This window comes from Vipera berus (assembly GCF_964194415.1).
Source record: "Vipera berus genome assembly, chromosome: 1".
Taxonomy (NCBI): Eukaryota; Metazoa; Chordata; class Lepidosauria; order Squamata; family Viperidae; genus Vipera; species Vipera berus.
In genome coordinates, this window is record NC_138202.1 from 27095658 (window position 1) to 27108944 (window position 13287).

A 13287-nucleotide genomic window follows, 5' to 3' on the forward strand; every position below is an offset into this window, starting at 1 on the left:
AGATTATTGCTTAAAAGGATGAATCCAAGTGGTATTGTCCATATAGAAATATACAATCTCCTCACAGTACAACTCAAATGATATTAAGATGCTGCTCACTGAAGGCTGGATCATCTGCTTGATAAAACAACCATAGATGTTTCCACCTATGCAGTAAGGGAGGAAATCCATAGCTGCTTCTCCTTTGCAAATGCCATGGCAAACTCAGCTCCTATATTAAATTGGGAGGTGGACTTGGTGGCCTAATGACTCATTTTAATGACTACTTTTGCATAATACTGTTTACTTATTAACTATTTCTATCTTAATCAAATGAGAAAATTCTTCAAGATTAAATATTTGAAACATCTACTAATGGCAAAAATAACCCTGAGAAATATTTCTGCTTAATCATATCATTGTTAAAATCTTACATGCTTGAATCTTACTTGTGTACTACTAAACTTATTTTGCATGTTGTTACCGTCAATTAGCCCAAATGGTACATCATATCACAAAAAATTTCAAACCAAGATACCTCAAATATCTGCTAACTTTTAAAGAATGCATACAAAATCCAGAACCAAATTACAGGTAGTCCTTGACTTATGACCAAAATTGAGTCCAAAATTTCTATTGCTAAGTGAAACATTTGTTAAGTGAATTTTGTTCCATTTTACAACCTTTCTTGCCACAGTTGTTAAGAGAATCACTGCATTTGTTGTTAGTAACATGGTTGTTAAGTGAATTTGGTTTTCCAATTGATTTTGCTTGTTATAAGATCACAAAAAGTCATCACATGACTCAGGGACATAGCAGTTGTCATAAATATGAATCAGTTGCCAAGCATAGCATTCAAATTTTGATCATGTGACCATGGGGATGATGCAGTGATCACTGCTAAGCTTGTAAGCCGCCCTGAGTCTTCGGAGAAGGGCGGGATATAAATGGAATTAAAAAAATAAAAAAATAAGTGTGAAAAATGGTGATAAGTTACTTTTTTCAGTGCCGTTGTAACTAAATGTTCACTAAATGAACTGTTGTAAGATGAGGACTACCTGTACTTTCGTATAATTGAAATATCAAGGATCTTCACACCAGCTGTGTTCACAAAGTTGTGGCTGCTGCAGCATTGCCACAATCATGTCATCATGATTTCCAACATTCTCTACCAGCTTCCTATAAGCAAAGTCACTGGGGAAGCTGGCTGGAGGTCAGAAGTTGCTCCTATTCCCACTGTTTGTTTTTTTTGCCTCCCCATGATCATTCTGTTACTCTGATTAGGGAATCAGGAAGTATATCTGAAAGAATGGCCCAACTGGTCATGGATTTTGTAGTATATACTAAAGCTAAATGAAGCTCATCTCTTTGGTAGCAACTTCATATGGAAAGAGTTTTCTTTTGCTAGCACTACATATGGATTTGCATCACATCCTGAGATAGTTCAGTCCTATCTGTTACTTCTGATGCTGCTTCTGATGCTAAACTAATTTATTGGATGACCTCTAAAGAGAGGAGAAAAATATATATCTTCCCTTATAGCAATTACTTAAGATTGTATTTTTTCTAGATAATTAAGTGTTGCACCTGGGAGATGCCATAACAGAGTTGGAACCTTGTTTACATAAGCTGTTTTTTTACCTAATGGAAAAGGTAATGGAAAATGGAAAATACTGCTCAATCTAATGTGTTTTACTTGAAACTCCAGGTCTTATCCCCCAGCTGCAGCGATGACATTTTAGTGAAAAAGGACCAGTGTTTAGTTCGTTCTTTTGCAGATTCCAAATTGTGAGTAAATTTTAGACAACATTCCAATATATAGTGCTGAGAATTTGTTTATACATATGATCTGATAGATTATATATTATAAATGATATATATTATAAATATATAGTGATTTTAAGTAACTTAGAAGCAGAAACCAGGAAGAAGCAAGTATTTAATAGGGAACTATTTATTTTACTGTGTTTGAGATGATCCTTTGGCAAGTACAACCATTTTGGAAGTTTAATTATTGGTGACAATTAACAATTAACATGCTATGTGTAAAATTACAAAGCCTGATTGAGAAGAAAGGCCACTGTAATAATTCATTTTTCTTTTCCATTCCACTAGTGCACCTTATCTTACAGTCCAACTGACATTTAAGTCAAAATATAGCTCTAGATATATCTTGATGGAACCTACATTTTTAGCAATGGCATATGCTTCAGATTAATCTAGCAGAAATACCAGACATGTACAGTAGGTATCCATACATTTGAAGATAGTTTCAAGGCCCAATGATTAATAAATTCCATTAATTTGTTTTTAAACATATTTCTATGTGCGGAATAGAATCTCAGCTTCTGTAGAAAGGGTACTAGTTTATACATGATTAAAAAAGCAACCTCAAAAAAGGTACAAAAGTAAAAATGATCAAAAGAAAATAAAAAATAAATGAGTGTAGAGATTGACACATTCACATAAGGGGAAATTGCTCCTGAACAGTTCCTCCTTCAAGAATTTCCAAAAGCAAAGCAGAACTAGCTTGATCTTTCATGGGGAGGCTTTTCACGGGATCAGTGCTGCTGTAGTTTCCTGAGCCTCTCCAGTTTCTTCCTGGTCAAGGTAATCAGTTGAGCCAATATTAATGGGAGCAGGTATTTAATTAAAATGTTTTGGTAAATGCCAAACTTAACCTTTCAAAACGTGTTTAATATATGTGAGAACATAACCTTACTAAATGTTAAACATTGAAATAACATTTCTCCAAAGAGCAGAGAATTTTTTAGCAATACAAGTAACAAAAGAAAACAAAAGAGAAATAGAAGTTAAACAACTTTTTAGGACAAACATAATGTAAATAATTAATTTTATTGCAGTTATTCAGTTGCAAGAAAGGATATCGAGGAATTAGACTTTACAAATCCAGAGTTGCCTTCTAATAAAGGTAAATGTTAACATTTGTTAGATTATTAATGTTAATTGATTGTGCTGTATATATTTAATTGCCATATGATGTTCTTAACATGAAAGATGCAATTGAAAGTAATACCGATTTAGCATAGCAAAATGATAGGTCACCACTGACATATATATTATCTTACACAAGAATATGTAACCACTATTTTAGAGGTGTTTTATAAAGAGAAGCTTACTTGACAAGCTGTAGCAGCTTTGTTGTGTCACAGAAATTGAATATTGCCACATTAGAACATTGTATGTTCAGAGAGGCAAAGGTTATGATGGTAGCCTTGATAGTCTAACATCCAGACATCTTGCAACAATCAATGAATGATAGGTTTCACTGGCCTTGCCATAAATACATCACTAACAATTTTGGGGCATTTTAATGTAATTAATTTTCTCCAAGATTAAACATCTGGAACATAAATTAACAGCAACAATAAGCCTGAGATTTGTATCACCTTAATCATACAGTTGTTAAAATCTTACATGCTTAAATTTTACATCTTCTGAATTTTATTTACTGTCTGAAATCAAAATGGCTAGTAAAGAAGGTTAGTAATGATTTGCAGTGATTATGTAATTTATTCTGAATACCTTGATGGGTAATTTTCCTCCCAAGGAGTACAAGAGGCAAGCTTATTCTTCCATTGGAAAACTGTTCCTTCTAATTGGAGGATGGACATGCGTGAAATCTTGGAATCCTCCAGCAGTGATGAAGAAGATGGAGGAGAGACGGGAAGTAATGATGAAGAAGAAGAAAAGGGAGAACAAAAAGAGGAAGAAATAGTGGTAAGCATGTTAGCTTTTTTGTTCGATATGTCTTAATCAAATATACAGCCACTATGATTTGTTACTTATATAATATTGCTCCTCAAATGCATTACTTCAAAAATCACAGCTTTCACTTTCTTTAATCTAGCATTATCCAGATTCTGTGGAAATCCCATATGGCTCAAAACTCTAGAAAATTTAATCTGATACCTCTGGAGGATATAAAGTTGAAGAAAGCTGAGCACCTGTTTTCAAAATAACAAGGTTCATATGTTCAGTTATGGTTGCCATCGATGATGAAAACTGAATTAGAAAGCAAAAAAGCTGATATACTAACTGAAATTGTGCAAAAAAAGAACACCTAACCCAAGTTGTTGAAAAGCCATCTTGGTAATGAGCTAGCTTGATAGCGCCTACTTCCGGATTTCTCATATTTAACTTTTTCTGGAAGTGGAAGCAGTTTACAGTCATTAGGAATTTAAATTATCATAGAAAGCTTAATGTGAACATTTGAGTCTGGATTCCTACTTTGGATTCTTCTCGAACAATTAATTTAGGAAGCTTGCGTGTTATCAATAATCCATAGTTGGCATGAATTCTTTTGTGCATCTATAACTAATTAGCTCCGGATGGCGCCTGATCTTCGCTCCTTTCGCCGCGATCTCAAAACATACCGGTACTTGTTCGAACAAGCCGGCCTGGCCTGATGGGGGATTGGTGGGGTTTTTTATTGTCATTTTATTGGGGTTTTAAAATGTATTGATTGTTTTTTAGTGGGCATGTATTTAATCATTTTTTAACTTTTGTAATTCTGTATTTTTATTCTTGCCCTGTTTACCGCCCTGAGTCCTTCGGGAGAAGGGCGGTATAGAAATATTATTAAATTAAATTAAATTAAATTAAAATTAAATTAGTGAATGATAGAAATAGGAAAAACCTCCAGATTCTTCTATCACTACTCATTTGAGAAGCTTGACACCTTCTGAAGGAAGACAGTTTTTTGCACAGTAACAGTGAAAGGCATAAGAACGGTGATATTTTAGTAAACTTTCCAAACAAGGAATGCTGGGTTTCCAATAGTAAGAAAATAGTAAGAAAAATAATGATTATGTGCCTCAAACGAGGTTAGTAAAAGGAATAAGAAACAAACATTCAACTTGGGATCTTTCTTTCACTTAAATACCTTTCTGAGAACTACAGAAATATACTACAGAATACTACAGAGCTATGCAATGCTTCCTATTTGATTCTAAAAAGGTGCTTCAGATTTCATGGGGGCACAAATATATCTGAATTCTGTTCTCTAATTGGGTGTAAAAGTATATTGTATTAGGTAACTTGAATCTTGGGTGCTCTCTGAACTTGGTTATTTGCTTGCAGATGTTTCATTATCCAACTAAGTAACATCAGTGCCATTAATTAATCAGTGCGCTGATGATCAAGTTGGTAATGAGACGTTTGCAAGCAAACAACAAAGCTCAGAGAACACCAAGGACTCCACAGTCCAAATACTGGAACCAAACAAATCAATCAACAAAGCTCACTTAACTTCCTGGCCCCAAACTCTGAAAGAATAGCCAGAGCTTTAATGAAAAGCCAACAGGAATAAGAGCTATCTGGATTTCCAGGGAGTTGATCTACCGTAGGGCAAATACTGTATTAGAGAAAGCATGACTGCTAGGTTGCACAAGATGAGGCTGATGAATACATGGGACCTAGAGTATGTGTAGTCTCCTGGCATGTCTACCAAATAATTTGGCCCTGGGCTTTGAAGTATAGGCAAGATTGCCCTGCCTTTTGCAGTATTGTAAAGATGTAGCATTTTTAAAATCATTGTTTTAAAATCTGAAGTAGCTTTAAATACTTGAAAGATATGCAAGGCCCATATTGTACATCATAAAATTGCTCAGTGTGATACAACTTAAACATGGTATTTTAAAATTGTGTATACAGAGTGAAAATATAAACTAAAATGAATCTTACAATAATCTGAACCTTTTTTATCTGAGTGCATTTTGAGAGACAGGAAGGCAGGATATGCAATATCCTTTTCTTAATTTCATTAACTTTACACCTAGAATTAAGTATTTTTCCCTATAATGCACGTTGTTTATCTGAGTAGGTTCTGTATTTACTAATGTTTATATTTTAACTGTATAATCTTTATCAGCTTTATGGCAAAACAATGTGATTTTTCTTAATACATTTTCTAGGAGTCAAGAATTGAACTTCATGACATGTATATTCTCCTAGATCTTTTTCATTTTTCATTCATGATTCTGGATTTGTACATTTAAATAATGCTCCTTGGATTTTTCCAGTTTTTCCTATTAAAGAAAAATGTACCATAATTTCTATATATAATATTTTGGTGAAGAAGTATGATTCTTTTGATTTTCTCTAGACTTTTAACCTGTTTAATATTTTTCATAGCTGGACCCTTTTCACTATACAGTAGTATGAAAAGCAATTCTGCCAAATTTAGTTTACATTGATTATGTATAACCCTCACCACTGCACTGATCATCCTAATTCAAAACTCACTTGGCTATAATGCATGTGAGAGTTCGTCTTATCCTCAGCACCTTCATATGGAAGATGGGTCAAATTACTTGCTTTCATACTAATATATAGTATTCAGAGAACAGATTTTACTCACTATAACCAAGACTACAGGATGAACTTCTGATTTAAAAAAGCACTACTGTCGTGAGTCCTGAGTTTAAAGTGGGACATCTGATCACTACTGGTTAAACTTAATCTTCCTCCATTTCTGGCAAGTCATAGGGCTTGTGAAGAGCTTTTAAATCCCAATTTAAAAGTGACTTTCTATTTCTCTGATTAGTGATAGTCAGCACAGCCTTATTATTTCTATGCTTGTTTCTAGTGTGTAACCTCCCCTTCCAAAAAAACCCTCCCATGATATTTCAAGGCACATGGCTGGTGAACATTGTTTTATTCCCTTTCCTTCTTCAGTGGGTTAGGACGCTGAGCTTGTCGATCAGAAGGTCAGCAGTTTGGTGGGTTCAATCCCGAGTGCCGCGTAACAGAGTGAGCGCCTGTTACTCGTCCCAGCTTCTGCCAACCTAGCAGTTCGAAAGCACGTAAAAATGCAAGTAGAAAAATAGGGACCACTACGGTGGGAAGGTAACAGCATTCCGTGCGCCTTTGGTGTCTAGTCATGCTGGCCACATGAACACGGAGACGTCCTCGGACAAGCGCTGGCTCTTCGGCTTTGAAATGGAGATGAGCACCGGCCCCTAGAGTCGGAAACGACTAGCATGCATGTGCGGGGGAACCTTTACCTAGCTTACCTATCCTCGTGTAGATATGTTTTGGGACTGGAACTTCTAGGGCAGGGGTCAGCAACCTGAAACATTGAAAGAGCCACTCAGAACCGGTTCCCTCACAAAAGGAAAAACTGGGAGCCGCAAAAAATGTGTGCGCATGGGCGTACATGCGTGCATGCGCAGAACAGGGTTTGACTGAAGAGTGGAGCCAAGGCGAGATATGCACCTACCCTGCATATTTGAATTGATTGGTTGTACTTTTTTAGTCCCACTTTTTTTTTTTTGGACTGCACAGGGCAGAGGACTGGGAGCCGCAGGAGACGGCTGAAAGACCCGCATGCAGCTCCGGAGCCGCAGGTTGCAGACCTGTGTTCTAGGGTGAGGTTGAAGAATTATGTGAATAGCTGTTGCAACCCATCCTAGGGGTATTTGGAAAATCTGCTCCCTGCATCATTTTTGAGTTTTATAATGCATATAGGGAAGCCGTATATGCCATTACTTTTTCAGTACTTGTTCTTCTAAAATAATGAAGGAATTGTGAGTGGATAATTAGAGTAGTGTTTCTCAACCTCAGAAAGTTTTAAGACCTGTGGACTTCAACTCCCAGAATTCCCCAGGCAGCATGCTGCCTGGGGATTTCTGGAAACTGAAGTCCACATATCTTATCATATGGTTGAGAAAATCCAAAGCTGTTTCTTCAGAAAGTAATGATAAAATGTTATACCTCTTATTTTATTTATTTTTTTACAAAGCAGACAGATTTTTTTTGTTTACCTTGTTTATCGAAGTTTTGCAGTTTACATACTTTTAGATTGGAAGAGGAGAAACAAGACTAGGGTGACAAAAACTTTCCGAGTTTGTGCATCTAAGCCTTAAAGGTTAAGTCTATTGAAAACAGAAAAGGAGAAGAAACTTGGATGAGTTAAAGTACAATCTTGTTTCCCTTTCACTTCCCCCTGGTAGTCTGTGGTCTTAATAAGGCTGGAAACAGAATGGCTGTTCAGGGTTAGAGGCTGCCTACCGGGTTGCCATGGTAATGCACTGTTGGTTGCAAATGAGCATGCTCAGAGAAGGGGAAGATTTAGCAGAGGCTTGGCAGACTGCCCGGGGAGGCTTACCAGATGCTTTGAAATGGGCTGTCTCTTTCTTTTTCCTTTCATGTAATGTCTGATTTTTTTTTTAACATGGAAGAGAATGTAAGCAGTGCTGCATAACATTGGATTCAGTGCAGCAAAAGGAGGAACGCAAATATTTGCAAGTTAGGCTGAAGTGCATTGAGGCACCGTGAGCTGATTAGGTAGAAAAGCAAATGTAACCATTTTACATTTTGAGAGAAAATGCAGCACCTGGGTAAGGACTATTTGTGGATTCAGGCTGTAACTTACTTAGTCTGCCGTGGATATGGGCTTTGAAGAAGAAGGGTTGGGTTTAGATTTTGTAAGTTTCGGGTCTTTTTTTCCGGCATTTTCGTGATGCATGTATTTTCTTTCCTTTGCAAAACGACAATTGGAATCTGGCTCTAGTTTTTACTGTGCTATAAAATAATGGCTTTTAACAAAATGGAGTCACTTTCCACGCAAATATGCTAATACTGAACGAAGTGTAGAGCTTGATCGTTTGTGGAATGTGGAATCTCACCCTTTCCCCTCCCCCTCCCTCATGTTATACACAGTTAATAGGCCACATTTTGCTGGGTGTGAACTGTTGCAGACTGCACTGGCTTAGTGGTAGCATTTGTAAATATCCTGCTGTTTTAGGTAAGTGAATAGAAGTCTATCTAGTCTGTAAAAATCTAAATATTGTTGCTTGAAGCTGTTATTTCGTTCTAAAGAGCTTTAGCTTTTGAAACAAAAGAGAAGGGGAGGAGAGGAGCTTTGTTGGGGGAAAAATAAAAATGGCATTCCTGTAGATATTCTCAGACTTCATTTGAAGTAAAATAAACTATTTGGCAATTATTGCAAGGTAAAGTTAAAAAAAAAGATTACTAGAAAAACAATTGCTGAATCTATTGTTTCATGAAGCAGTGGAGATTATTTCTTCAAAAAAAGATAAATATAGGTGTGGAAACAGTGATATATTTTTATACTGTTAGCATAAAAATTAATATATTCAACGGTTAAATTTATAATTTAAAATTTTTAACACATTCTTGTCTTTCTCCATCTCTATTCTTGTTTTCCACATCTGAGAGGAATATTCAAAATGGTTTTTATTTTTTTTAACAAGCAAAATGCAGCAATAGGGAAGCCACTAGGTAGTTAGAGACCTTGCAACTTCTGTAGCTTAATTTTTTAAAAATAATCTGTTTCACATTTAAAAAGGTATATATAGTTTATTAAACCATTACAATATTTGAGGAAGCCCCTGTACGATTTTTTATATATTATTGCATATTTGGACAATGCAGTTAATCCAGGAATAGTGGACCAATTGTTAGATAAAAAAGACTTAAATCTAATCTAGCAATTATTGCTTTATTCATAACAGTAGAGTTTATTTAAGACTCCTGTCTGTCCTCTTGGAATAAATGGAGATTCTATAGCAGCAGCTGCAGCAGCAGCAGCAGTCTCCTTCCCATTACTCTTTAATGTACTCAACGTGATTAAGAATTTGAACTCAGGACTTCCTTGTTGAAAGATAAGCTACTTTCTATTGAATATTATAATAGTAGTCTTTAAAAATGTATTTTAATAGATTATGTAAAATAAATTTGAGGAAATGATCACTAAATTATCCAGAAATATGCCTATATGGAATATTTATAACACCTAATATTGCATGTCTCTTGTCTGATGTGATTTGCAAAAGCTGTATATAACAAGGATCCCATAATTGTCCCTGTATTTTAAAACCAATTTTTCTGCAACTACTGTGCATTCTTTTGATACCAAACCAAAAGGGATTCTCTTTTTTGTCATTATCCAGATAGTGTGTACTGTATGAATTTGGATAAGCTTTAATGTACTGCTTTTTAGTCACAATTAAAAGCATTCATCTTGAAATGTTATTAGTTTTAAAAGCTGTTATTATTCTCTTTTAACTAAAACTCATCTCTTTCTTCAGAAGTTGAGTAGTTAATTTCAGGTTTAAATAGAATTTTATTTGAAGTATAAAACAAGTTTGTGTCTGATAGCATTAGGCACTTTTCTTTTTAAAACAGATCTGTTGGACTTCATACTGAGTCATAATGTGTCTATGTTATTTAGTGTAAAATTTAAAATTCTTTTATTCTGAGAGTTAAAGCACTGTTTTCTGTAGAGCAAAAATTTCTGATTTTTTTCTTTAAATTATTTCTCATTTATTATTTCATTTCTCATTAGGTACAATGGTTTATTAGGAATCTTATTCTGGGCAGGGATATATTGTTAATTTCAATTTTTAATGGCTGATTTTCAACACCATAGTAGCAATACGTTTTGAATTTAATGAAACTTTGCTTAGTGTTTTAAGGTTGAAAATAATTATATCAACAATTGGAACATAATATATTGTTCAGACTATTTCTTCTAATTGGTGTTAGGGGATTGCTACTAAAACTGTTTAGTTTTGTTCCTACATAAGGTATGTTAACCAAGTACACAAAGGTAACTAAGAATTATGCTTTGCAGTTCCTTAAAACCTTGTAAATATAAAAAAGTAAAGATTTTCCATCTCCATTTGATTTAAAGTGTTTTCACTGTCCTGTGTGTTCTAAAATGTACATGTACTGCAGCCCAAAATTGCAATATCCATTTGACTCTTGTGTCCTTGCAGAAAGGTGGTTGCATGTACATTGGATGAGATTTTTTCTGCATTGAACATGTTCAAGTCTGTCCAGCAGTTCAAATAATATTTCATTAACAAATGTAATACAGCATTTTTCTTGACTAAGCCTAAATTATAACTTTTCCAGAACATTGTAACATATAATTGCATATACAGCATTGTGACTTCTAAAATGAATATTATAGTATTATGAACATTTTTGCATAAAGCATACTTATCCATATATGAATTTAGTTAATATAAATGTGTTCTTTCATACTTCAAGCAAGATTGTGTGTAGCATCTCTCACTTACAGTATCTGGTGTCCTGTACTAATAAATAATACTCTGTAATGTTTTCAGCAATTCTTACATTTTCTTTTTGTAGGGAAGCAAAAATGTATTGTTTTCCAGACTTTTCATTTACAATCTGTTTGAATTTAAGTGCATATTAGCTGTAACCATATTCCATAACCTAAACAAAGGTTTCGTCTCATTTAAAATAGTTATGAAGAAATGTAATTACTCAGTTGCTCAAATTACTTCATAATATATAAAGGTTTGTATGTATAAGAAGTTCTTGTTTTGCATAAGGAACAAACAAAAATTAGACTACAGTAAATCTCTTAATGATTTTTCTTTTGTTAATCCCACTGCCTTCTAATCTGGAATTTTAGAAAGAAACAGTTCCTTCATTAATTTAAACTTAAGAGTGCTACTGAAGTTGAATACAGCTGGTTGTTAGAGGGTATATAAACATAGATGTTTCAAAGAAGGAACTACTTCATTTGTATTGTCTGATTTTTCAAAAGTCTGGCTTAACCATACCAAGTTAATTGAAACAATGATAATTTCAAAAGGACATTGTTGAGGACATACTAGTGTCATCCTATTTGTGATCTAATATCCTAAAAGCTTATTTGCTGTATTTTGACAGATTGTTTTGTACATTCAATATTTGATAAAAAAAATCTATGCTTCTCTACTGCTTTTGTATTTTTTATTCGGTTGCAAATTTAATTTTAGATTGCTCTGGTCTAGAGGTTTTTATGCAATATCATAGTTTAAATATTTTAGCACTTTACCTACTTTATTTTCTTACCAGAGAGATAAAGTTTGTGTACACAGTTATTTCTAAATAAACATGTTTAAGGATAAGGCTGTTTTCTGCAAGATACTTTTCTGGAAAAATACAGAGAATTGAACCTCTATACACTTGCAGCTCCAAATCACATTTGTCTTGCCTGTTTTTGTTCAGTTTCCTCTTGAATGAAAAGAATCAAATTACCAATGGGCACACATTCAGAATTTCACATACACTGATTTTACTGAAAGCAACCGAAAGCCTAGGAGTTTAGTTCTCTGGTGTTGCTCATATAAGGTTACCTTAGTGATCCTTAAAATTTTGACAAATTTACATTAATCTCAAAGGTATCGTTTTAACAAACAAAAATCAATATTGATTTGAGTTGCAATAGATGTTGTGCTCAATATATCTGATAAACCTCGGTGGCATCATACAGATTTCCTAAACTTACCGGTAATGCCTGCTTACATTTTGCATCAGGAATCATGCACCAGCAGACATGAAGTTTAGGAAATTCATATGATGCCACTGAGGTTTATCAGATATATTGAGCAAAATGTCTACTGCAACCCAAATCAATATTGATTTTTATAATATATTTATAGAAATACAGAAGCAAAAATTAATCTTAGGACCATTTTTGCTTATATATAAAACCACATTATGCAGGATTTTAGGACAGGGACTATAGGAGTGAAATACTACAAGACCAGTTTGTGATTTCTGATAGGCATTGATTCCCAATCTGTGTTTGGAAATAACACATTTGCTATTGATTCATACTACAGATGCCGCTGTTTTCTTTTTAGAAAAGCAAAATCATGGAGAATCTTGCAATAATTTCAAGCAGGAGCATCAACATCTTAACATTTTGCAAGATAATACAATTTCATCCATCTAATTAAAATGTTAATTTTATTTAATATTAGGCCCTATGGAGGCCATCTGTAGAGTTACATGTGCTACATGGCCTCAAGGCACTAACCTGCCAACCCCTGTAGTGCATTTTTTCCATGTGTTTTGCTCAGAAGCTTTTAGTGTTGATGAAGTTATCTGCATTAAGGGAAGTATGGGAATCATGAGATAGGTTTATATAAGAAAATTACTTAAGAAAAGTAGACAAACTCAGATATTGTAATTATTCTAGAAACCACTTTCAAAGAGCCTTGGTGGAGCAGTGGGCTAATGCCTCCTTAAGTAACACCAGCTGCCTGCAATTAGTGCAGGTTCGCATCCCACCAGGCTCAAGGTTGACTCAGCCTTCCATCCTTCCGAGGTAGGTAAAATGAGGACCCAGATTGTTGGGGGCAATTAAGCTGACTTTGTAATAATGCCGCTTGGTGTGTGTGTGAAAGCCCTAATAAGCAGGCATATACATAGAATGAAGGCTACTGCTAAGCTTGTAAGCCGCCCTGAGTCTTCGGAGAAGGGCGGGATATAAATGGAATTAAAATAAATAAATAA

At 34.6% G+C, this 13287-nt stretch overlaps 1 protein-coding gene across 9 annotated transcripts in view; it reads left to right on the top strand.

Moving 5' to 3' along the window:
• Positions 1–13287, top strand: part of ARID4A (AT-rich interaction domain 4A) — a 67466-nt gene that overhangs the window by 25210 nt on the left and 28969 nt on the right. For 7 of the 9 annotated variants that reach the window (XM_081346224.1, XM_081346227.1, XM_081346226.1 and 4 more), the window contains exons 9-11: positions 1688–1767; positions 2844–2911; positions 3551–3720. In XM_081346224.1, the coding sequence (XP_081202350.1) occupies positions 1688–1767; positions 2844–2911; positions 3551–3720 (318 nt within the window). Of the gene's footprint in view, positions 1–1687; positions 1768–2843; positions 2912–3550; positions 3721–7739; positions 8343–8664; positions 8750–10041; positions 11296–13287 lie in introns of those variants that run through there. The other 2 variants (XM_081346232.1, XM_081346231.1) reach the window with 2 other exon arrangements.